This window comes from Podarcis liolepis (genome assembly GCF_965112155.1).
Source record: "Podarcis liolepis genome assembly, chromosome: 10".
Lineage (NCBI taxonomy): Eukaryota > Metazoa > Chordata > Lepidosauria > Squamata > Lacertidae > Podarcis > Podarcis liolepis.
The window spans coordinates 73586365-73609014 of NC_139562.1; the positions used below are offsets into that span (position 1 = coordinate 73586365).

General features: G+C 41.9%; 1 protein-coding gene across 1 annotated transcript in view; it reads right to left on the reverse strand.

Moving 5' to 3' along the window:
- Window positions 1-2561: 2561 nt before the first annotated feature.
- The window catches only part of CAMK1D (calcium/calmodulin dependent protein kinase ID), a 214236-nt gene continuing 194147 nt past the window's right edge, over window positions 2562-22650 (reverse strand). Inside the window, exons 8-11 of the mRNA XM_083464223.1 lie at window positions 22044-22122; window positions 15738-15825; window positions 14418-14556; window positions 2562-11714 (exon numbers count right to left, since the gene is read on the reverse strand). Coding sequence (XP_083320349.1) covers window positions 11596-11714; window positions 14418-14556; window positions 15738-15825; window positions 22044-22122 — 425 coding nt within the window. The 3' untranslated portion in view covers window positions 2562-11595. The remainder of the gene's footprint in view (window positions 11715-14417; window positions 14557-15737; window positions 15826-22043; window positions 22123-22650) is intronic.

Here is a 22650-nt window from a genome sequence, read left to right on the forward strand (position 1 = left end):
GCTAGTTGTTATGGGGAAAACATCCTTGAAACTCCTATTTTAAATTGGACAATAGGTTATAAGTGGTGAGAGGAGATACGTGGACTGACAATTAAAGAGGATTTGGACAGGAAGAATCTTGGGCAAAGTGGACAGTGCATTTAAGAAATAAAGAGAAAACATCTAAAGAAAGTGAACTATTAGGTTTTTATACACACAGAAGGAAGGAAAGGAAATTTATTTTAGAAATAATAATTATTGATCAATTGTGTATTGACAATTTGATGAGCACCTCATGTAGATAATGGAAATGTTAAAATATTGTATGTGCAGGAATGGGCAAATGGATAGAAGGATAAGTAAAAAAAAAAGTAATATAAGGTTAATTCTAGGGAATGGAATGTGAATTAGAAATAACAGGGAAAGTAATGTAGCAAGAGGAAATTGTGAACATATTGAGGATGGGGGGCAAGAATTCAATTTTTGGAAAAATTGTATTAAATTTGTTTTAATTTGTGTATGATTTGTTAAAATTTGGAAAATCAATAAAAATGATCTGGCAAAAGACAGAACATAAGACTTGTCTTGCTGGAGTACAGTGAAATCATTTCTCTCCCAGGCACCTGGGAGAAGCAGTTAAACATGGGGTTGCAACAACAGTCCTCCATTGTACTTGGCAACCCTAAATTATGCCACTTCTGTTACCATTTATTCAATTTATTTTTATTATGTACTCTTGTATGTTCTTCCCTTATTAGAGAGGTATTTAATGTTTCCAGTCAAGCTTCTAAGTGCAAGTAGGCTCACAAAATAATTAAGGTTGCAATCCTAGACACAGGCACTTGGTAGCTAGTCTGACTGGATTCAGTGGTTACTTCTGACAGAACTGATCAGCCCAATGATTTAGGCTTGCAGCCTTAATAGTAGTAACATAGTAGTGTCTTGAGGAACAGTTGTTATTGCCTTAAAAACACAAATGTCCTCTCAGGAATTCCAGGTCACCTGCTGTCAGAGACAAGACACCATTTTCATGTTTTCCAAATAATTTGAGCCCCCCCAAGCATAATTAAGACAAAAATTAAGAAAGATTTGGCTGCTACAGCGAGTAAAATGTGAGGCATGAAGCCAAATGGCTCAAGAGAATAAAATGATTCCTGTTCAGTCAAAGAATCACTTCAGGCATATTTTGGTTCAAGGTGTGGGTACAGCAATATAACCAAGCCACCTTAAAATTGTGGGATTGATATTGTTGCACCCAAACCTAGTGAGTAGTAACTGGCTCAGATTTTTATAATGATGACAAAATGATAATTCCTCTTCAACCCTGTGTCTTTATAGTCCAGTGTCAACTTCTATTTAAGTTGGGTTAGCAGGAAGAAATTGCAGTGGAGAAGCTTTTGGGAAAATCTGCTGTTTAGTTCTAAATCGGAGAAACAGCAATCTGCAGAAAACCCAATTGCTGTTTTTGCTGATCCAGTGCTGCAGAGTGTTTTTTTTCCTGGGGGAAAGCAGTGGGACAAGCCCTCAGTTGACGCTTCAGATGGTCATCCATACTATATTTCTTCAGCCAAGTCCTTGAGCTGTAAATTGCAGGGGTGAGTGAAAGTTAGTAATCTCCTGCTTTTGTAAGGCATGTTTCTTACATTTTTATTTGCCTAGTTTATAATGCTGTTGTCAGGGGTTCAGGGACAGAGGCACAGGGGAGACAGGAGATGGAGAGCGATTGGGAAGAATCTGAGGACAGCGGGGAGGAGGATGACAGTGGTCCGAGGGATTCCATGAGCCTCTCCAGCGAATCTGAGGATTCCCAGAAGGGGGTGCCGGTGGTCAGAAGAAGGGGGGTCCCAGGGGGGGCGCATCAGGGACAAGGGGCCAGCGGGGAATCCCAAAGCGGCAGCTGGAGATCAGGACCAGCTTCCCCACCAGAGCGTGGCGAGGGGGGGGGAGTTCCAGTGTGTCAGGGGGAGCGGCTCCGTCAGCAGGAATGGAGGGAAGGTCAGAACCAGCCATCCTCCCGGAAGAGGAGGGAAGCAGAGAAGGGAGTAATGTAACGATCAGAAGGAAGGTTGGGAGCTGGGCGCGCGCGCCAAGTTCAAATGTACAGGCGCGCGGGAAAACAGAGAGCCCGGATTGGGAGCCAGGTCCTAAAGCCCGCCGGAGGGAGGGGGAACAATCCGGGGAATCAGCGTCAGAGGAATCCAGGAGGGGAGAAGCCCCAGCGGGCAGGAAGACCCTGCGGAAGAGGGAAGAAAGAAGGAGGTGGAGCAAGGCAAGGGTCTTAAACTGGTGCCGGGGAGGGACTGACTCAGACAGGACTTCAACGGTCTAGCGTAACAGACGTAGGGCTGCGCGCCTCGGCTGTGAAGCGGAAAATGAACTTCAATAAACACTTCTGTATATAAAGAGAAACTGGCGTTGGTCCTTTGTGAGCTGGGACCTGAGGCAGCCCTGACAGCTGTGATATACTCTGAAGGCTTTGACTGGCAAAAAGCAGGATAAACATTCACCAAACCAGCCAACAAGTCCTCCCCATCTTCTCTGTCTCACACACATGCATAGTAAATCCAGAAATAAATGTCTCATTATAAAGTGGTTTAAATTGGATTTATTGGAGGAAACCATTCTTAATATCCCTTAAATTATCATTATGATAGAAATCTTGATATGTATACATGATTGTCAAGGCAGAGAATAATTTGCAACAGTAGCCCCATTAACAATTTGCAGCATCGCAAACTCCTTACGCAGGTTTAACATTTTGCAATGTCTTCTTACATGCATTGAGTAAATACACAATTCTCCTTCTCTTGGAACAAGGACGGTGTTATGAAATTGAACCAATCACAAGACTTATTATATTAGGCACACTGACATTCCTGGATTAAATTGTTATGCTTTATTAAAATTTTATTTTATAAAACATGCTTGCATCTTTGTTTTTTTCTTTAAAAAAATAATATTAATAAAGAGATGTTTTGACATAAGTGCTGCTTGAGGAATATTTCCAGGTTTTTTCCTCTGATTAAACTGAGCTTTTAAAAAGCTAAAACGAACGACTACTTTGCATGAAATGCTGATTCCCAATTAGAAACACTATTCCTAATCCAGCTCCAGTTGCAAACAATGAGTCATGTGTTACAGTGAGTAGCTATGGAGATGTGCATTCTTATGCACATTAGGAGAAGCACCCAAGCAGCTGGGCAGGGCTTGGAGGTGCATTGCAGCAGCGATGCACATCTTCATATCACCCATGTGTACAAGGCAACTTCCACATGTGGACATCTCTTGCCAGATCAGGACAAAAATGCTGTCCAGCATGTTTAAGTCCAGCATGTTTAAGGCTGTAACCCTGTACACACACGGGGGAGTAAGTTCCATGAATTTAATTTTGTTAAGTTTGGTTCACATGCATGGGATTCTGCTGCAAGTTCACTTAAAGCACTGGACATGCTACTTCATGCAGTGTCAGACTGCGGCCTCAAACCTGGATATTCAGCATGATCTATCCAAAGCAAAGCACTTTAAAATCTCATTAATCTCAATGGAGGATTTAAATACATTCTTAAATGCTTTCAGCTGAAATTAGTGGGGCTTGAAAATGCTCTGTTTGGCTGGATTGTACAAACTATTTATGCTAATGCCCCACAAACACGAGTCCCTTGAGAAGGCTCTCTTAATGAAGGCTGCACTCCTAACCATGTCTACTCAGAAGTAAGCCCTGTTGAACTCAGTGAGACTTACTCCCAGGTACCGAGTTAGGATTACATGTTGTAAGAACAGTAGGAGAGGGCACAGAAAGAAGAAATGTTGTAAACTAATATTGTTCCTTTCTTTAAAGTACTGAATGAATTATCTCTTACTCCACTGAGTTTACTAACATGTCTAATGATTAAAGTACATCCCTAGATGTAACCTAATGACCAGTTGAAATCAGCAATCATGTTATTTGCCAGCAACACTGGTGTCAAACTGCACAATATCATGGTTTGTGAGGCTATGTTGATATGTGATGATAACACTGCTGGGAGCTTTCCAAAATACTTCCACCTAGTCCTAAAGGAGTTCTTAAGGTCAATGCACATGACCAACTGTGTATAGAGGTTATTCAGCCCACCTTCCCCCCCCCCAAGATCAGATTGCAATGCAATATGCATGTTTTGACTTCAGTTACTTCAATCCTTTTTCACAAGCACACATCACAAGCCCCCCTATGAGACCCCACCAACCCCCCAAACTGAAGAACAGCCAGGGGGCCATGCTTTGAAGTTCCAAGTTATTCAGAGGCCAGATTGGCCTTCTGAATTGCCACTTCAAAGCGCTGAAATGTTCTTATATTGGCTGCATCTCAAGTTCCACAGGCAAAAATTTGCATCTTTCAGTGTTAGCCCTTAGCTTTTGGGGAATTGGCTGCCGCTGCTGCTGACTTCCGATTTTGCACATGGACTGTCTTTATTTGAAATCTGTTCTTATTTTTATGTTATTTTAATCAGTTTTACTGTGCACTACTTTGAAAGCTTCAGCTAAAAAAGCTCACAAAGAAATAATAAATTTGAGCAGGTTGCCACTTAGCCCATATTTTAAAAGGTGGTGGTGAAGAGTTTGCAGTTCATGCTTGTGAGAAACAGTTCCACCAGCTTCTCTGTGATGTAAGTATGCTGTGAATATTCCTGACTTCTGCAGATCAACAAGATTAGCAGATTATTTTTATCACACTGGCAGCCTGTCACCCTGCACAAACCCCAGAAGTCTGCATATATTTGGACTGGGAACAATGTATATTTAAGCCAGTTGTGTACATTCACAATGATGTGCAATTTGGGAATGATAAAAAAATTGTATCAACACAAAATCACGTACCTGCTTAGCTAGTAAGCATTTTTGAATATAACACATTGGTATTGGGAAAGGCATAACTGCAAAAAGAAATAAGGTTTTGTATATCCATAGTATATCCATATCCAGTGCAGGATGGAAAATCAAATCAGCCAGCCACATACGGAGTGCTCCAGAGAATCAACCTTTGGGGCCTGTCTATATTGCGAATATAAACCAGTTTAAAATCTGTGGAACCATCATGACCAGACATCCCACTTCCAGTTATTTCACTTTCCAATATTAATTATGGGTGCTACACGCCAATGAAAGAAATAAGATCCACAGATTCTCACAAGGCTACAATTCCCAGAGTTCTCTGTGGGATGCCATGCTAGTTAACCTAGCTTTGAGATTTTGTTACAGTTTGTAGTACAGCTTTGCCCCAAATCAGAACAAGCAATTCAGCCCTTAGTTTTCCACTGAGATTTTAAAACATGTATAGTAGATTATGGCTGTTTATGGTGGATCTGTCAAATGGATACACAGCCCCGACTCCCGTCAGTTTTAATTCTCCAAAGAAATCTGAAGCACATTTTTAAGCAGAACTATCCTTTTGCTTTAAATCCTTAAATGAGCAGCTTAGTGCACTGGCTACTATTAAAACTATGGGGTGGGCCCACTTTTCACATGACCTGGAATGCTGTGATTTCTGCCAACTCTAAAGGTTGTCTTACTTTAGCTCCAGGTATCAGACATTTCCCCCACCCTCCTGTCTTGGGTTGAGTCTGTGCTTATGTGCCAAGCTGATAAGGCCCATCACATTAGGACACATGTTGCCAGTGTGACAGAAAACCATAATATCTATTAATATTTCCCAGAGTGACGTGTGATTGGAGCCTTAGTGGTGGTTGAAACTGCACTTTTCAAGAGCGTAAGCCAGACCTGAGTAGTAATACAGCTCTTTCTATGTATTTTCAATTACACTCCACCTTTTAGATCCAAAGATGGACACCAAAGAGTTAAAATGAATTATACATTTTCAACAGTCACAGACTGGATTACCACAAAGTTGTTGCTCATTTTACTTGCCTCAAAAAAGAAGAGAGTAATGAGAGAGAAATGACACAAGTGGAACTCCAGTGGGCAAAATATGAGACAAAGAGTTAATCTTGTAGCTGAGAAAATGTTGGAGAGCCTTTTGTGGACAAACATGAGCCAGATATCATAGAGCGCAACAGAAATCACTTAATTGAAAACACATTCTGATCTTTGATGCTTTGCAAAACAGCCCAGTCCTTTGTTCACTGTGCATAACTATTCCATGCATGCAAATTCTTGCAGCAGCAGCCTGGTCCCAGAGCTATAAGACATTCTGCTAAGTAAGTGCAAGCCTTGGAGGCCAAGTGCTCCCTGGAGAAAGGATTCAAAGTGTGCATGGCTTCACTCTATGTACATCTCAGTCTTGAATAGCAGCTTTCAAACTTCCTACCCTGGGGATAATCCTTCCATAGCTGTTGGCTTTGGCATCTCTGCTTCTTGCAGGGGATTCTAGAAACGCACCAGCCAAGGAAGAGACGCAGTTTGTGTGAGGCCTGGCCTGCTGAACCTCAGGATCCGGCTGCACAAACTGATGGAGAACGATAAAATAATCTCTTTTTTGAGCACTGCAAGTGAAGAGTGGTAATAGCGGACAAAACATGTTTTGGTCAACTAATTTGCTTTTACTGATCCTTAATCAAGGACCCAAGCGCAAATAAGAGACTACCACTTTGAGGATCATGTGGCAGAGTATCTTTCTACTTGCAAAGTCAGAGTGATGGAACTTTTGTGACATTCTGTGGCTGTAATTTGCAGATGAGATTTCCTGCTACTTTTTGTTTTAATAATATAGTTGATGGACTCTGTTTCTGACATCTCAACTCTGCAGGCACAATGGACCAGTGCATAGATAGAGGTCTTTCTATAGAGCTGATCTTGTTTTAGAAACCACAGTGTTCAAAACAGGAGGGAAAAAATTACCTTATTTGCCATTGCCATGCTTCGTTCACAGATTAGCTTTTGCATTTAGCTGGAGTAAGTTATGGTTAATGAGCTATGGAGCCAGATTGTTTTTACAAAATAGCATTTTAGACATAGAAGCCTAGGACTTTGGAATGTGTATTAACACAGAGGCAAACCTTTGGAAGGGAAGCATAAAAACAGCATTCAGTTGAAAACATGCAAAGCAGTTTCATGCAGTTTCATTTTGGTGTCACTGTCTATCCAGCAGTGATCTCCTACCAACATTTGGAGATGTTTTCTATTAGGGAAAAATTAAAATAAAACCCAAAACAAATCATGTGTGTGGCTGTGACTAAATCTAGCATTTTCTGAGAGCTGGAGACAGATACATTCATCACGGCCCACAAGACAAATGTACATCCCTCCCACCCCATTGTCATTGTGGGCCCTGGCCAAACTGGCTTTCAACATGTTTTGCCAGGGGGGGGGGGGAAGATTTGTTTCTCCTCCTAGCAGAAAAAGGATAAATGATAAATGCACATTCACCACATATAAATGTACGGCTGTTGTGGGCACATATTGGCTAGTGTCCATGACATAAATGACATAAATAGAGCTGGTAAACATACGCTTTCACACTGCCCATTTCCAGAAAACTTTAAAAACTAGATTATTTTTTAAAAACCTGGGAGGTGCAGGATGAAATCACTCTGTTGCATAGGTATGCATCCTAAGACAAAACAAAGAAAGGGAATACATTTCAGCTGCTTGAATCCTGATACTTAGAATTGGTTCCATAAAGATTTAACCTTAATTGAATTAGCTTTGACCTACAGAAAACAGAAACATCAATGAGGTTTCTCTCTAGATAAAATAAACAAGCAAGCCACTTAGTTGCCACAAGATTTCAAAGTGTAAGAGAAACTTGTTCTATAACTCGGATAAAAAGGGTTGTATGCATTACTCAGATTATAAGGAAATATGGACAGCCTTTACTCTTCTGAATGCAAAGAAGCAGGGGAGAGAAAAGGTCGACAAAATGATGCAGCCAAAGTTAAGTACATGTCAGTTCCTCTGATGTCAACTTAAGTACCTGCACAATTTCCCCATTGACATACATGGGGTTTAACTGTGTTTAACTCTGGCTGGATTGCACCCTGATACTGGTTCACTTGCTTATGCCATCTAGAAAGTTTTACTGAAGTACCTTTTGAATCGGGCCACCACTCCTAGCATGGCAAACATCCTTCTCTTTCCCTCGTATCATTAGCATCAATATCATGTGCACTGATCAAGAGCGTGCTGGGTATTCTGGGTAGAAGGGATGTCAATATTTCTTTATTTCCATTCATACTCTGCCCTGAAGAATACCCTTGAACCATCTCCTGGACAGACTCATTTTGTATATGCAGGGAAAGTTTTTATGCAAAGAAGCGTTCAAACACCCAGTCCCTACCAGCAGTCTAGAATACTCTAAGCTCAGCAGCAGATACACCACACAGGCTTTTGCACTCCTGCTTTGCTCTAAATCCATAATACATGGCTTTGGGTTTTAGGTGGTAAAGACCGAGACAGTAGATAGTGGAGGTGGTATTTAGCTGAAATGCCTATAGAGCGTTTGTTGAGTTTAATTCTTACACTGGGACTGTGTATGGTCAATGCAACATATGGGGAAGCAATTTTCTCTCTCCCTTAATCCCAACCCTACATTTTGATCAAAAGGGACTTGATCAAGAACCAGATTCCCAAGATGCTATAGGCCAGCTGGTGTTATCTGTGGTTGGATTTACTAAGTGATATATCTTGAGTATTAAGTAGCCACAATGGAAAAGTCAGATGTTCTTTTGTGAATTTTAGAAAACTCCTGTAAGGTCAACAGACTATGTTTCTGTGTACAGTAGAATACAATATGGTGGTTGCTGATTTTTTCTGTAGGGAAAACTGGTTCAGGAATGGCTCCATGTCTCACTCCAAATTATGAACACAACCAGTACTGAAATCTGTCATGGGTAATAACTTTATAGGGCTCAAGTGATATGGTGTCTGTGCTGACTCTATTAGACTTCCTTGTTTAGGGAGTCTGATCTAAAATGACATCTTCTAAGTTTCAGGGGGGGATATGTCAAAGTCTTTTGCAACATATTTATTTGCTGTTGAATACATTCGGAGGTCTTCTAAGCATCACTAAGTACCAGCAAGGTTTCCATCTTCCTGCTCTGTCTGTGAGCACCCATGGCAGCTGGCTGGCTGATATTAGAATTGGAATGCTTAACAAGCTGAATGCTTGCTGTGAGGAGCATGACAATTCTTAGGTAACTACGTCTTGCTGTTCTATACAAGGAAGACCAGGCTGGTATAGGAAACTCTCTTAAGCCAAGGTGGACCATTGGTCCCTCTGGCCTAGTAATGGCCTCTGCACTGACTGGCAGCAGCTGCCCAAAGGCCTTGGTGCAGTGGTCCTGCTCTCTGGAAGATCCTTTAACCAGATGCCAAGCACAGGACCTGAAGCATGATGGTTTCAAAGCATCTCTTCTGCCACTGAACTGCAATTGACATAAACGTGGCAGGAGGGTCACCAGAGAAGCATGGAATGAATTTATAAGGTATTTTCCAATGAAGCCTAATGCACTCAGAATTGGGCAGGTGTTTCAAAATCTGTATATCTTATACACACAGGGAAGTAGTAAGTATATCCCATAGCAGAGAAGAAAGAGTGGCCCTATTTGTTTGTAGCAGATCAGATGCCTGCATTTGTAAAATGTACTTTGGACAATAGCTTCACTGGGGATTTTAAATCAGGAAACCAAGTTTTCTTGTTATGACCAGCTGGGGTGAATGCCTGCCTACCAAGGGATCTTGCTCATTCAGCTCAGCCCTTTCCTTCCTTGTAATCACAAATTACAGCCCTTGGTGCAGTATGCATTAACAATAACCACATACACATAGGCAGCCCTCCATTTCACAGTGTGCTTTTGTCACATGACGGATAACCACAGATGTTTAAAATGGAGAACTTTCAAAGGCCGTTCCCGATATTTTGGTGCACTTATATTTTAAAAGTTGCACTGGACATTCCAGACACGTGGAAAGAGAGGAAGCATAAATTTGTTGGGCTTCTGCTCCCCACATAAGGAAGGAGTTACACATTCTTAGAGCAACGGCAGAACACATACACATTTCTGAAAAGAACAGGCACATCACATTGCCTTCAGATGAAACTTGAAACTGTGGGGAAAGGAAGCTACTCAAACTTTTGCTACTTCTCTGAATTAGCTAAAGAAGCTCTCAGTGTGCAAAACACTGCAAAACACAACACATTATTTCAAGTAGTACAGCAAATTCAATGAGAATTGCTGATGCCCTGTGCTATTGACTAGCCACAGTTCCACATCCCTTCAGAAGCCTTTCAGAATGCTTTGGCAAGCCTCATTTGTGGCAATCTACAGTAGTGAAGGCTAATTCGCACAACTGTTCTGCCACAGCATGAGAATTCATATGCAGTAACTGGTCTTGTGTATGCTCCAGCATACATCAGGAATTGTAACTCACCATTTCCTAGGTAAGATTTTACAGGAGACACTGAGCCAAAATCTCTACCAGACATGTTACACAGAAGTGCCTGGGCATTCACAAGACCGATCACTACACCAGGAGAGACAACCTGTGATAGCATCATCATCCTGTCAGTCACACGAGAGTTCAAAACTCTCAGCACAGCTAGAAGCAAAAGGTAGGCGAGACGGCTCCAACTCACCCAGGCATCCCAAATGGGCTTTGCTCACCACACTAAGAGCTACTTTACATATATATGCATACATGGGTATAGGAAAACAAATATGTACATTTGTGTATACTGTCATGTGGGTATTGTGCACATGGCTGTTTGTACTTCCTCGCTGATCCTGTCCCTCTCAAAAACAAAACAACCCAATCAGGGGTGGCATAGGCAGATATACCAAGAGAGAGAGAGAGAGCAATACTGTAAAGTAGGACTGCTTGGGTGGAACTTTTATGTGACGTCAGAATCCAGCAGGAAGTGGCAGGCTAGTGGCATTTTGCTCCAATCCAATGTACTATTTTGTTTTTTCTCATATTCAAATGTCAGCCTTGGCTGCAGGTTCACAAGCTCCAACTCAGAATTAGACCATTGCTGAGTAAGCATCCATGTGATGGGAAGGGAACCAACTTTTTCTCAAAATGAAGTGGAAGAAAACAGTTAGTTTTCACATCACTGAAAGATCCAGACTAGTTTGCAGTCCAATGTTAGGAACTAAGATAAAGAATAATATGCATTTGAAACCCTTTTGATCTGAAAGGTTAATGCAAAATTGTGTATGCTTTCTACCCCTGAACAAAACCAACACAGATAGAAATATGGAGAAGAATAAAAGAAGAAAATGATAATGCTCAGAAATCACCTCTATTTAAATAATCCAGTTGAGACCTTTAGTTAATGAAAAAGCATATACTGTTACCTACACTGAAAATAGAGTAAATCATTGAGGAACTAGCATGAGTGTCCATTAGAACATTCCTGGATTCATTAACTCAGCACCAGATACTGTTAGATCTGACCCTTCCCACCCTCCCAGAGTCATTGCAGTTGGTGATAAACGCAACATTTCAGAATTGCAGTATAAAATATGGCCATTTAAAAAAATCCTTCTTTCCAGTCCTTCACTGAGCTTGCAATGCAGGATGAAATCACCCGGGAGAAGGCTTGCCTGCATCTCCACGCCTGCCTGGGCACTCCCCCCACCTCTGACCTCTTCCAGAGGGCAGGGGCAGCAGCAGTCTGGATCACTTGGTCCCTGTATGCACTGTTGTCACTGTGGTCTGCCTCGGTCTCCGCTCTCCTACAGCAGAAACCACGGATGAAGCCGATGATGCAAAACTACAGGGGGTGGAAGGGGACATACCTGAAAGAGAGCAACAAAAGTTAGAAGCCACCAACGGAAAAAACAAAGAGCTAGTGTGGTGTAGTTGTCTGAGTGTTGGGCAGGGACAAGGAAACCCAGATTTACACTCCCACTCAGGGAGAAACTAAATTTTATGATGAACACAGGGCTACTGCCAAAAATGCCTGTGTTACAGTTTTGCCATCCCTGCTCTGTAATGTCTAGCATAACTTACCTCACATTCTGAAGCCATTAATTACCCTGTGAATTTCCCTGTCTCCCACGATCCAGTGATGTGGACTGGGGATGGGAAAATGCACAGTGCAATAATTTCAAGGGACTGGGAAAGTTGTACTAGATGTTACAGATGGGGAGTGGGAGATTTTGACACAGGGCTGCCATTTCCAGGGATAGCTCCCAAATACATAATATAGTTTAGTTCTGTTCTCAGCCATGAAGCTCAGTGGACCAGTGACTTTCTCAGCCTAATCAGGCAAACTCAACGATGAAGTTAAAATGGGAATACTCTGCATCTGCTACCTTGAGAGATCCTTGGAGGGGGTGGTGGAATGAAATTGTGATTATGAGTTATGATGATGCCAACATTCCTGTTATCCTGCAGGGAACTGCTCTTTCCAGAGACAGAAAAAAGTTCATAGAGAAGTTTCTAGCCCGTCATTCCTCAGGGGCACTGTCTCTACAGTGAATGCAAAAAGCAATCGGAATGACAGTCCACGTGCCTTTCTCATCTTTGCAGCAGCTGTGGGTTCAGTGGGGCACGGTCTATCCACCTGGGCCACAAGCAGCTTCCCCCTTGAGATTGGGGGAATTTGTGCGTTCCTCATAGAACAAACAGATGACAGAAGCACAGTTCTTTCAGGAAGAGGCTGTGGGTTCATCTTTTATAATGAAGATACCCACAATGAATTTTTGTTGTCATTTTAGAAGAAGAAACCAGCCCTGGGTTCATGAAGCAAATGTTTTTCATGCCTCGTAATGGAAAGTCACTGCCTTTTGCATTGTGGGATACAGATCTATTGCATACAGGCCACTGAAGTCTTTAATTTGTTTAAATAGCTAAGTCTGTAGCTTAAATTAAGGTTTGCAATACAGTGGTGCCCTGCAAGACGAATGCCTCGCAAGACGAAAAACTCGCTAGACGAAAGGGTTTTTCGGTTTTGTGTTGCTTCGCTAGACGAATTTCCCTATGGGCTTGCTTCGCAAGACGAAAACGTCTTGCGCTTTTTTCTTAAAGCCGCTTGAAGAGGCGCAGTTGCGACGGATCGTGCTTCGCAAGACAAAAAACATCGCAAGATGAAAAGACTCGCGGAACGAATTATTTTCGTCTTGCAAGGCACCAATGTAACAGTTTCTACCAGTGATTAGTCTGAGGCTCTGACACATGCATGCAGATCCCTGATCCCTGCAGTCCACGCAGCCCCTTCAATGTACTTTGATAATTTACCTTACAATGTCATTTAGCTGTAGGGAAGTTTGTTCTCTCACTAATCTTTTCATTGAGGAATCCTGATAAGCTTTCCTGGAGCCCTGTTTGAAGACTTCTGAGTAACAGCAATTTGAAGAAGGAGGAAAGCTAACCACTTTGAAAAGCAACTTCTTTGGGCTCCTTCTTCTAACATTGCTTGGGAGCATTCCTTTCAACAATTATTTAATTTACTGGCAGTAACAAAACAAAAAAATTCTATGTATTATGTTTCAAAAATCAAAACTAAATACCCAACAATTTGGTCTGATCCTTGGTCTATCTGGGCTCTGCAAACGTGTGAAATGTGTTCACTTTTTGTCTCACTCTCCCCAGCCGTTTCATTTGCCAAACAGTATCATTCTTGGTTTCTTCACTTCCCCTCATCAAATTGTTCAAAAGGAGGGGGAAAAGGAAAGCTCTTTTCTGGACATGATACTCAGATCCTGTATTATAAACTGGATTATAAACTCTTTGGATATTCATGGCAAAAATGCCCGTGCAGAACTGAGTTGTTGACAATATACCAATGTGCAAATGTTTGATCTCCAGAGAGAAAACAGCAGTTGCAGATAAGAGGCATCCCATTTATTCAAATATAAATGACAGTTGTGCTGTCCAAGTGAACCAACTGGGAGACATGCTGTGCTTTTGGGAGAAAGATGATTCAAGCACTAGGTAAGATCCCTGTGTTTCAGGAAATACAGGCCAAAAACAGCATCTTTAATGTGTTCCACGACTCAGTGCACGCAGAAGGCCCCAGGCTCAATCCTCATTCATCTCTAGTTCGCATAGCAGGTGGTGAAAATGTCTTCTCCTGCCAGTCAAGACAATGCTGAGCTCGTAACAGCCTGAAAGCACAAGGCTGCTTCCTATGCTCCAATTCAGGTCTGACTTTATAACTAAACAGAGCAAGGAGGCAGGCCCTGCCTGCCACCCTCTTGCTGCTGCCCAGTGCCATCCTCCTGAGCTGCCTGCTGCCTAGCTGTCTTGTTTAGCCACCTTCTCCCAACCTGCAACTGACAGTGCCATGACGAAAGGCTGTTGCCAAGCAAGCAGGCAGAGAAGCAGCCATCCCAAGACACCACCATCTCCGCCCAGGTGTCATGGCAGCATCAGCTTGAACGAGGTGTGCACTAGGCAGAGCAGGGAGCGAGAGGTGGCACAGATGACCTCTAAGTGCCTGCTGATTCCTAGTCTCAGATCTGGCAAGCTTTGCTAGTCTGGGGTCATGTACTCACAATCTTTCCTGGCTGTTCCGTCAGGTAGTGGCTTCGCCAGGCTGAGGGAGCTTGACATGCTTACATTTGAACTGTCCAAACTGCTGCCAAGATGTAACCTTCTCATGTGTCTCACAACTGCTGTTGCATTAAATGCTTGCTGGAAAAAACAACACAGAAATAAATGAACAAACTGCTCTTGGGTATTTTCCTGGCTTCTGGAACCTGGTGAAGGAAAAAAAGTGGCCCTTGCACAAAGCACCACAGACTTCAAAGGAAGACATCTCTTTAATCAGATAGGATGTCCTGTTGTCTTACTGTATCATTTGGTGATGTGCTTGTGTGTGTGTGGCTTTTGTGCGTATGTTTTTAACAGTTACTTCCAAAAATATTATTTCCACACAATACTAAGAGAAAACATTCACATTCAGCAAATATATTGTTTCACTCCCCAGTGCTGAAGTGTTGAGGGTTTAAGGACATACAACCAAAGCTGTGATGAGCAGTAGCTACGTAGGGCAGATGGTGCAATGCCACCTGAGATTGGACGGTGTCTGGGACGTGTGACCCAAGAACAAAGAACATCACCACATACCATTTTGAACATGGCCTTCCCTATCTCTCATGCCCTTTCCCTTCCATCACTAGACCAATCCAAAGCACCACTCCCACCCTCAGAAAGGGACAAGACTAGACAGTTATGACCATTGCACTGCTAGTTATATATAGCAATACTGCAAGAAGACAGAGAAGTAAAGTGAAATCTAAATATTAGATACCAATTAGTAGTTTAGAAATTGGAAACCAGTTATTTGTTATCACCACTTCCAAGAAAGTTAGCTATGCTTAAGTTGCACTGAAATCAATGGTGCCTGATAATTTAAATCTGCATAAATGACATTGATGCCATCAGTTTATAAACTCGACTTGCTGGGCCAGGGCTACTGCTAAAAAGGCATTTTAGTAGTTAAATAAATATAGGTGGAGGGCATGTATGTTTTGGACTTGCAAGACTGGAATTGTTTGGGGTGCTATGGAGGATATGGCTGGAGCATACTATTCCCCCCTCTTCCCAACTTTCTCCTTTATAAAGCAGAAGGAGAAGGAGAAAGGAAAACATGGGTCCATTATCTCAGAGGACCTCTCCCAGGGCCCAGTTCAGCTGAACTTCTTCACAAAAGAATTGCACCTCTACACCAAGCAAAACTTTCCCATTGAAAATCAGAAGCATTCTTTGGAAAATTGGGAATATTTCCATGTTTTGCTCTGTAGCAGACTCCCTTATAAAGCTAAAATAATTTCTTCCCAACAGTACAAGCAACTGAGAACATGATAGCTTACTCTCCATTTGCTTTTTGCAAAGTTCTTGCGAATCTGTGCACTGACGGACTCGTGAATATTTTTATTGAGGGCTGTGTCACCAGCAATCCTGAAAAAAGATAAATGAGACATTTGAAATGTTTGGTTCAGAATATTGTTTTACAATGCTCTCCTCTCTGTTCTTCACTCTACAAAGAATAGGGTGCAATCTAGTGCTCTTAAAATGAGTTGACATTTTGGCCATAGACTTCATTGAAAAATGGGCTGCAGCATTGATACTTTTCAGTGAAACACAGAAAAAAGTCCATCATTTCCCACTGGTGGAGCTCAACTAAGCCCTCCCTCTGCTGAACATATGTGTGGTATAAATCCGAAGCAGGCCACACCAGCTCCAGTCACCAGGCATGTGTGCTCTGCTCCCAGGCCTGTTTGACATCTGCACTGGCCAGTGGCAAAATAACAACAATAAATCATCATAAATAGAGCAGCATTATTACATGACAGGTCCCTACCCTGAGGAGTTTATAATCTATATTTTGACAGTGAGAGAAGGCAAGAGTGGAAACGAAGGGTGGAGAATGGAGAAATGGGAGAGGCAGGAGCAGGAAGAAGTATACAAGTGTGCAAACACAGATACAGACATTTGGGCTTTGTTTTAGATGGCAACAGGGAATAGGGAATAGCCATGTCCACCATTGCTACTTGCTGCTCATCAGAAGCTCCTCTCCCATTAATTGTGGTACCTTTAGCAGCTGCAGGATGGTGCAAATCAGTAGATCAGTCCAAAGCCCCACATCTGCATCCCTCCCAGTCACCCCTCCCTTAAAGCCAAAGGAAAATGCTGCAAGACCTTTCTTGAAATTCAATGTTTTTCTCTAGACATAACTTCTAAGCTTTAACTGGCTTGCTTGCTATTTTTTTCCTGCCTCAGGATATGCAGCTGTTTCTAAAAGCACTCACGGTCTATTGTGTTGTGGATAGCCCCTAAGCAATGAACTAACACCACATAGTTTTAAATCAAATCTGATCGTGAGGTTTTTCATACCCAAAATCTTAGCAAAAAAAGCACAGACTGTGCAAGACTCTGAATGAAGTGATGCCCTCTTAATAACATTCTCGTTCCCATATCAATCACTTAATTACTACCAAGGGAAATATTAAAAGTCTTGTGCAGCAATGTACAAATCAATGAAATTTAAGAAGTTTCATGCAGCCATAATGGAACCCTAAAACACTGGCTGAAACCAGTGGAAAAGAGCTGGGTGTGAAGGAAGCAGGTGGTGCCAGTCAGCAGGCAAGTGGCCAGAAACTTGCATTCAGTGCGATTCAGGAAGCAATCCTATACCATTTACCTGAGCGAGAATAAGCCCCATGGAGTGCAATGGAACTTGCATTGGGGCAGGCATGTATAGGACTGTGTTCACACTTCCTGTTAAGGGTGTTTAGCATCGCCTGTGAGCAGGCTGCATTGAATTCAATGGGGCTCACTTTGGAGCAGAAAAATAGCATTGTGCCATTGATGTTTTGAGTCTTTTGTAAATCTCTTGCACTATTTGCCTGAAATGTGAGGTATAAATCATGGCATATATATCCAAAATAAAGTTATGGTAAACCCTGTTCAGCTATGGCTTGATGACACGCACACACACACGCACACACACACACACACACACACACACACAGAGAGCTAACTGTGATTGGTTCAGGGTCAGAGACCCGATTCCTTTTTCATCGCTGGGTCATTGACTTTAACCTATCCTGCTGCCCAGGTGACAAATACAGGATTAACTGGGGATCAAGAAAGCATTTGGTACTATTATCAATGCAGAGATAACTACAAAACCAGTGACACTAATTGGCATCTTTCCTGACAGTTTAACTAGGATGAATAAGCACAATAGATTTAACTGACCAGGAGGAATTCCCATTCACAATACGTAGTTGGGCAGCATGTTGATGCCTGCCTGGGAGACTGAGGAGGCAGCCACAGATTCAAGTATCAGAAGCAATCTTGCTGCTGACAAGTGAGCATCCCTCCTTCTGTCCGTACAGAAACATCATCAGGACTCCTGAAATGTTCCACTACACCCATAGTGTGAAGTCAGTGTCATGGCAGGATGGGAATCAGCAATACTCTGAGAAGGGGGCAGTGGTGGCCTGCTCAGGGTGGGAGGGCTGGAGAAATGCCAGCGTAAGACGAAAGAAGCAATTGCCTATGAAATGCCCTGCTTAGGCTGAAATCCTAGATAAAGATTACCTGCATCCTTTGCATATTGATCTATGTGTGATTGTGTACATAAATGAGAGGGGAAATAATTAATATTACTATTTTTTGTTTCGTTTGGATATATCAGACATGGTTTACACATCATGTAATACCTGGGTACACACTGTTTTTGCCTCCAAGTATGCACTAGCATACTAACAATGGTTTAATTAACACTGGGTAATTAAAGAGTGCAACTGGCTCTTGGGTTTACTGAGGAGTTACGTGCTTTGCTACCCATGTCTTGTCAGTTGGCTGCAGGTGAGCAGCGGTTTCAAGATGAGGGGCTGTTGATAGCTTTTCTCTTCCTCTGCCTTGTTTTTCCACTGTTCTCTAGCATAGATTGTAGGTGATACTGCAGCATCTTAACCTTGGGTTATATGTAATAGTAATGGGAGTCATCTTGTGTTACTAATATGCTTTGCTTTCTAGGGATGATCCTTCCAATTCCAAACCTATATTGTTATGCAATCTCTTATCTTCCTGGTCTTGTGTGGTGTGTGTGTGTGTCTGCGTGCGTGCGCGTGCATGCATGCGTGCACACACACACACACACACACACATTGGGGGCGGATTCATTTTCCTGAGGATGGAACCCAATGTTACAAAAAATAATACGTTTGCCCCCCCCCCATAGTAGCCATATGTTGAATCTCTCCCTCCTTCTCTACAGCAACTTAGCTTGTATGCTGATGTTGTCATGCTGTGCTCACAAGCAGCAGTCTATGATGTGAAACAGCAATGGGGAAATGCACAAGACAACAATTTTAGGACACAGGATAAAATGCAATACCTGTTGCTTGGCAGGGGGCACCCTGGATTTGTTTCTGGGGGGGTTTAGCTTTGTTCTCAATATGCCTAGATATGGAACACTGGGCAAGTTCTCAATTCCACTGTTTTCAGAATCTGCTGTATATCCTTATTGAAAGCCACTCTGGCCAAAGCCTCATTGGAAACCATCACCCAGATGATGGAAGCGCAAAGTTTGTGTAGAAGATAATGCTGCAGGAGCATAACTCCTGAAACATACACACATCCAGTACCGATCAGATTCCAAAATAAACAGAGCACTGGGAGAGGCCAGAGAAGAGTTTAAACGAAGGTTATAAACATCACTTATCCTCCTCAGGGAGCCATTTCACACTTTAAATAGGATTGCCTGGGAACCAACTCCTCTGTAAATCATCTTTTTCACAGAGTGACAATATAATCCTTTTACATAAACTGTTTTTAATGATGCAATTGTACTATTGGGCCTTGCTCTAACAAACTATTGAAGGACTCTGAAAGAAATTAAATGAGCCTTATTAAATAAGGCCATGATTTGTCCCTATATTTTTTCCTAAGTGTCTTTAAATGAAATAGGTTTTTCCTCCACTCTCTGATCTTACAATTTTTTTAAAAAGAAAAATTATGGCTAGCCCTTGAGCTGACAATTCTGTGCATTCATCTTTTCCCTTTGAGTCATTAAAAACTGAACTCTGTGGTTTAGTACAGGATCAGGATTCTGCCTTGACAAGATGTACTTAATCAGGGTAATTGCTGTCATTTATTATCACAGATGTTGCATGAAAGAAAAAAATTGAAACACTTATCAGGCCCCAGAAAATTACTGCCTGTCTCTGTTTACCCCAAGTTCTATGTCAAAGGAATGTAGCTTGACCAGACCTTCTGCCCTGAGATGCACTAAAAGCCTTAAGAAAGAGGTTTGCTTGACAAATAATCCCTGCAGATGGGACCACAATCACCTGCCTCTTAGGTTAAACCAACCCATATAAATGTGTGGATTACTTCAAATAACATTGCCTCTTACAACAGGGCTTCCCCACTGGCCTGCTTTTGTGGCTCAGCATGGATCCTTTGCTTTTATATATGCCAGATTTGGAAAAACGTAGAAACGTAGGGTCTACACAAAGCTATAAGCAGGTGGTGAACTATTAGGGGTGTCAGGTTGCAACTTTAAGATCTCCCTCAACTTTTAACCTACTTGCCTGCCATCCCTCTTTCCCATCCTGTTATCTTTCTAATAAGACTTGCATGCTGTAATAATCAGGACTCCAGTTGTACTGCAAGGCATTGAAATAGTTTTCACTGAGTAGACAAATACTTTCCTTATGTACACCTTTAGGTGCCAGGTGAAAACATTCCTCTTTGACCAGCTCTTTGGCTGATTAACATCCAATACCCTTTTAAATGTGTTGTGGAAGGGGGGATTATTGGTTTTGTTTTGTTCTTATTTTTATTATGTATTTTGTCTGTTTTATTGTATTGTTATGTTGTGAACCACCTTGAGATCTATGGATGAAGTGTAGTATATAAATTGAAATGATGATGATGATGATGATGATGATGATATAGCGCAGCCCAATGTGAGCTATTTTGTATTCAGTACTGGGGTGCCAGACTCACAGTATTTCACTGTAGGCTTCAAAATTGAAGGCTTAAGCACACTTAAATTGTTATCTGTAGGACTTCTGTCAATGCATGGTATTGATTTCAACAAGACATAAGCACTAGTAACTCCAGAGCACTGTGTGCAAGAAGGGGGCATTGCAATACTAACATGGTGAACAGTCTTTGTAACTGATGGCCTATATTCAAAGCCTGAATTATGGATAAAAGGTTGGGGGAAAAATATTGTCAGGCCTTTAGCAACAGCATTCAATTGCTGATTGGGAATCAAATGGTTAAATGAAAAGAAAAATTGTGTTAGGAGCTCTTCAAATGTGTGTATTATATTTTATTCCAGTAACTAACAGAAATGATCATCCAGGCCAATAAGCTGTGTATGTTGGATAAAACATCTTGGAAAATTCTTTTCCATTCAAAAATATAAAAAGGTGACCTACTTTTCTGCTGGTAGGTATGTTCCTGATCATTTGATCTGTGCTTGAGATATCATTTTTATGACTTATTTAATTTCCTGAGGCCTGTGATGGAATGATGTCATTCAAATATACACTATTTCCTTCTCTTTGTGAAGTTTTTGACCAATGGTTAAAGGTTTCTCACACGTCCTTTTTGTTGGAAATGGTTCTGAACAGATGTGAAGAGCACTTCAATGCTAGATTCTGTGGCCTACAAACTTCCGATTCACGCTGACATTTTCCAGTTAGAATTCAGGGCCGTCCAGTGAAACTGAATGGTGGAGATTTGGGAGAAACAAATTGAAGAACTTCTTCAAAGAGTCCATAGTTAAACTACGGGATTTCCTATGTGGTGCTGGCTGCCAACTTTAAAGAGAAAGTAGACAAGTTCAGACTACTGTGGATAGCTCTCTTCTACCCTCAGGATCAGAGGCAGGACACCTAGGAAGACCAGTTTCTGGGGAAGAAGAGCAGGAGAGGACTCTCGCCCCATGTCCTGTAGGTTTCCCATAGGGACCTGGTTGGCCGCTGTGGAAACACGATGCTGAACTTGAGGGGCCCAGGGCCTGATTTAGTGCTGCTCTTCCTACGTTCTTGTTGCATTTCTGTTTTACACGGACAATATAGCAAAGTGAAGATTTGGTGGGACAATGGGATCACAGCCACTCACCTGCTTCCGTTGTAACAAATAGCACATGTGTGTACGTAGGTCCAGCATGCATTATCATGCGCACACCTCACCCTGATTTGAGGTTCGTTGGGCATGTGCACGTATGCATTAAGGATGGGGTAGGACGGCCATGACACTGAATATACCCCTCCCCTCTGAATTCATTGAACACAGCTGGCCATGTGTGAATAGTGATTTGCTCTTATTTTATTGTGAGTGAGGTTTCTGTTTTTCTCTGCTTTTGTTCTCCGTTGACACCTCCTCCTTGCCTGCAAAGTCTGAGTCTCAAACCTTTCTCTGTAATGTGATTGCAATCACAGCTCAATGCTGTTGACTGTTATGCCATTGCTGGCTATGATGCTAGGTGGGAGCCATTAAGCAAGGATTTTTCAAGGTAATTGCTCTCTTTTGTGCTTCCTTGGTATTTACCCCTTGAGTGAAGAGTTTGATAATCACTGATTAATGATGGAGACAAATGGTGTTGACAATTTCTGGACATGGCAATGAACTGAGTAACTGCTTACCAGGGATGTCGGGCTGCCTGCTCACAGGTATATCTTTTGTTTGGGTCTTTCTCCATCAAATTCCGAATAAAATCTTTGGCTGTTTTCAGAGAAGGAAGGAGAAAGTACAATAAAAGCACACAGTGGTATTAAAGGCTCATCTTAATTTGCACATTGCAGTCATCTAATCCTCTGAAACAATATGATGGTGTCCCACTGGGAGACATAACACTGGGAGATATAGGGTTAGGGTGCAGGTTCTGGTAGTAGATTAAAGTAAGGAGCATTTTATACACATATAAGGCGTTAAAGCAGTCATAAGTCAATCAAGTGAACGACCATACATAATGTAATTCAATTCTACATTTATGTGTCTCCTCAGACTGCCATTTTTATTCATAAAGCCACATCTTCCTTACCGAATTATTATTACTAGATTTCTCATACGTGATGGTAGCTGAATATTTTGGGGACCAGGAATTTGCTCATATAAAGCGTGAAGTGAAAAAAGTCAACTTCCATCACAGTGAATGAATCATAGGCTAGGTCTATGCCTTCTAAAAAATGTCTATGACCAGGTCATATAAATTCTGCACCAAGAAATGCTAAATTCTGCAATCTGTATAAA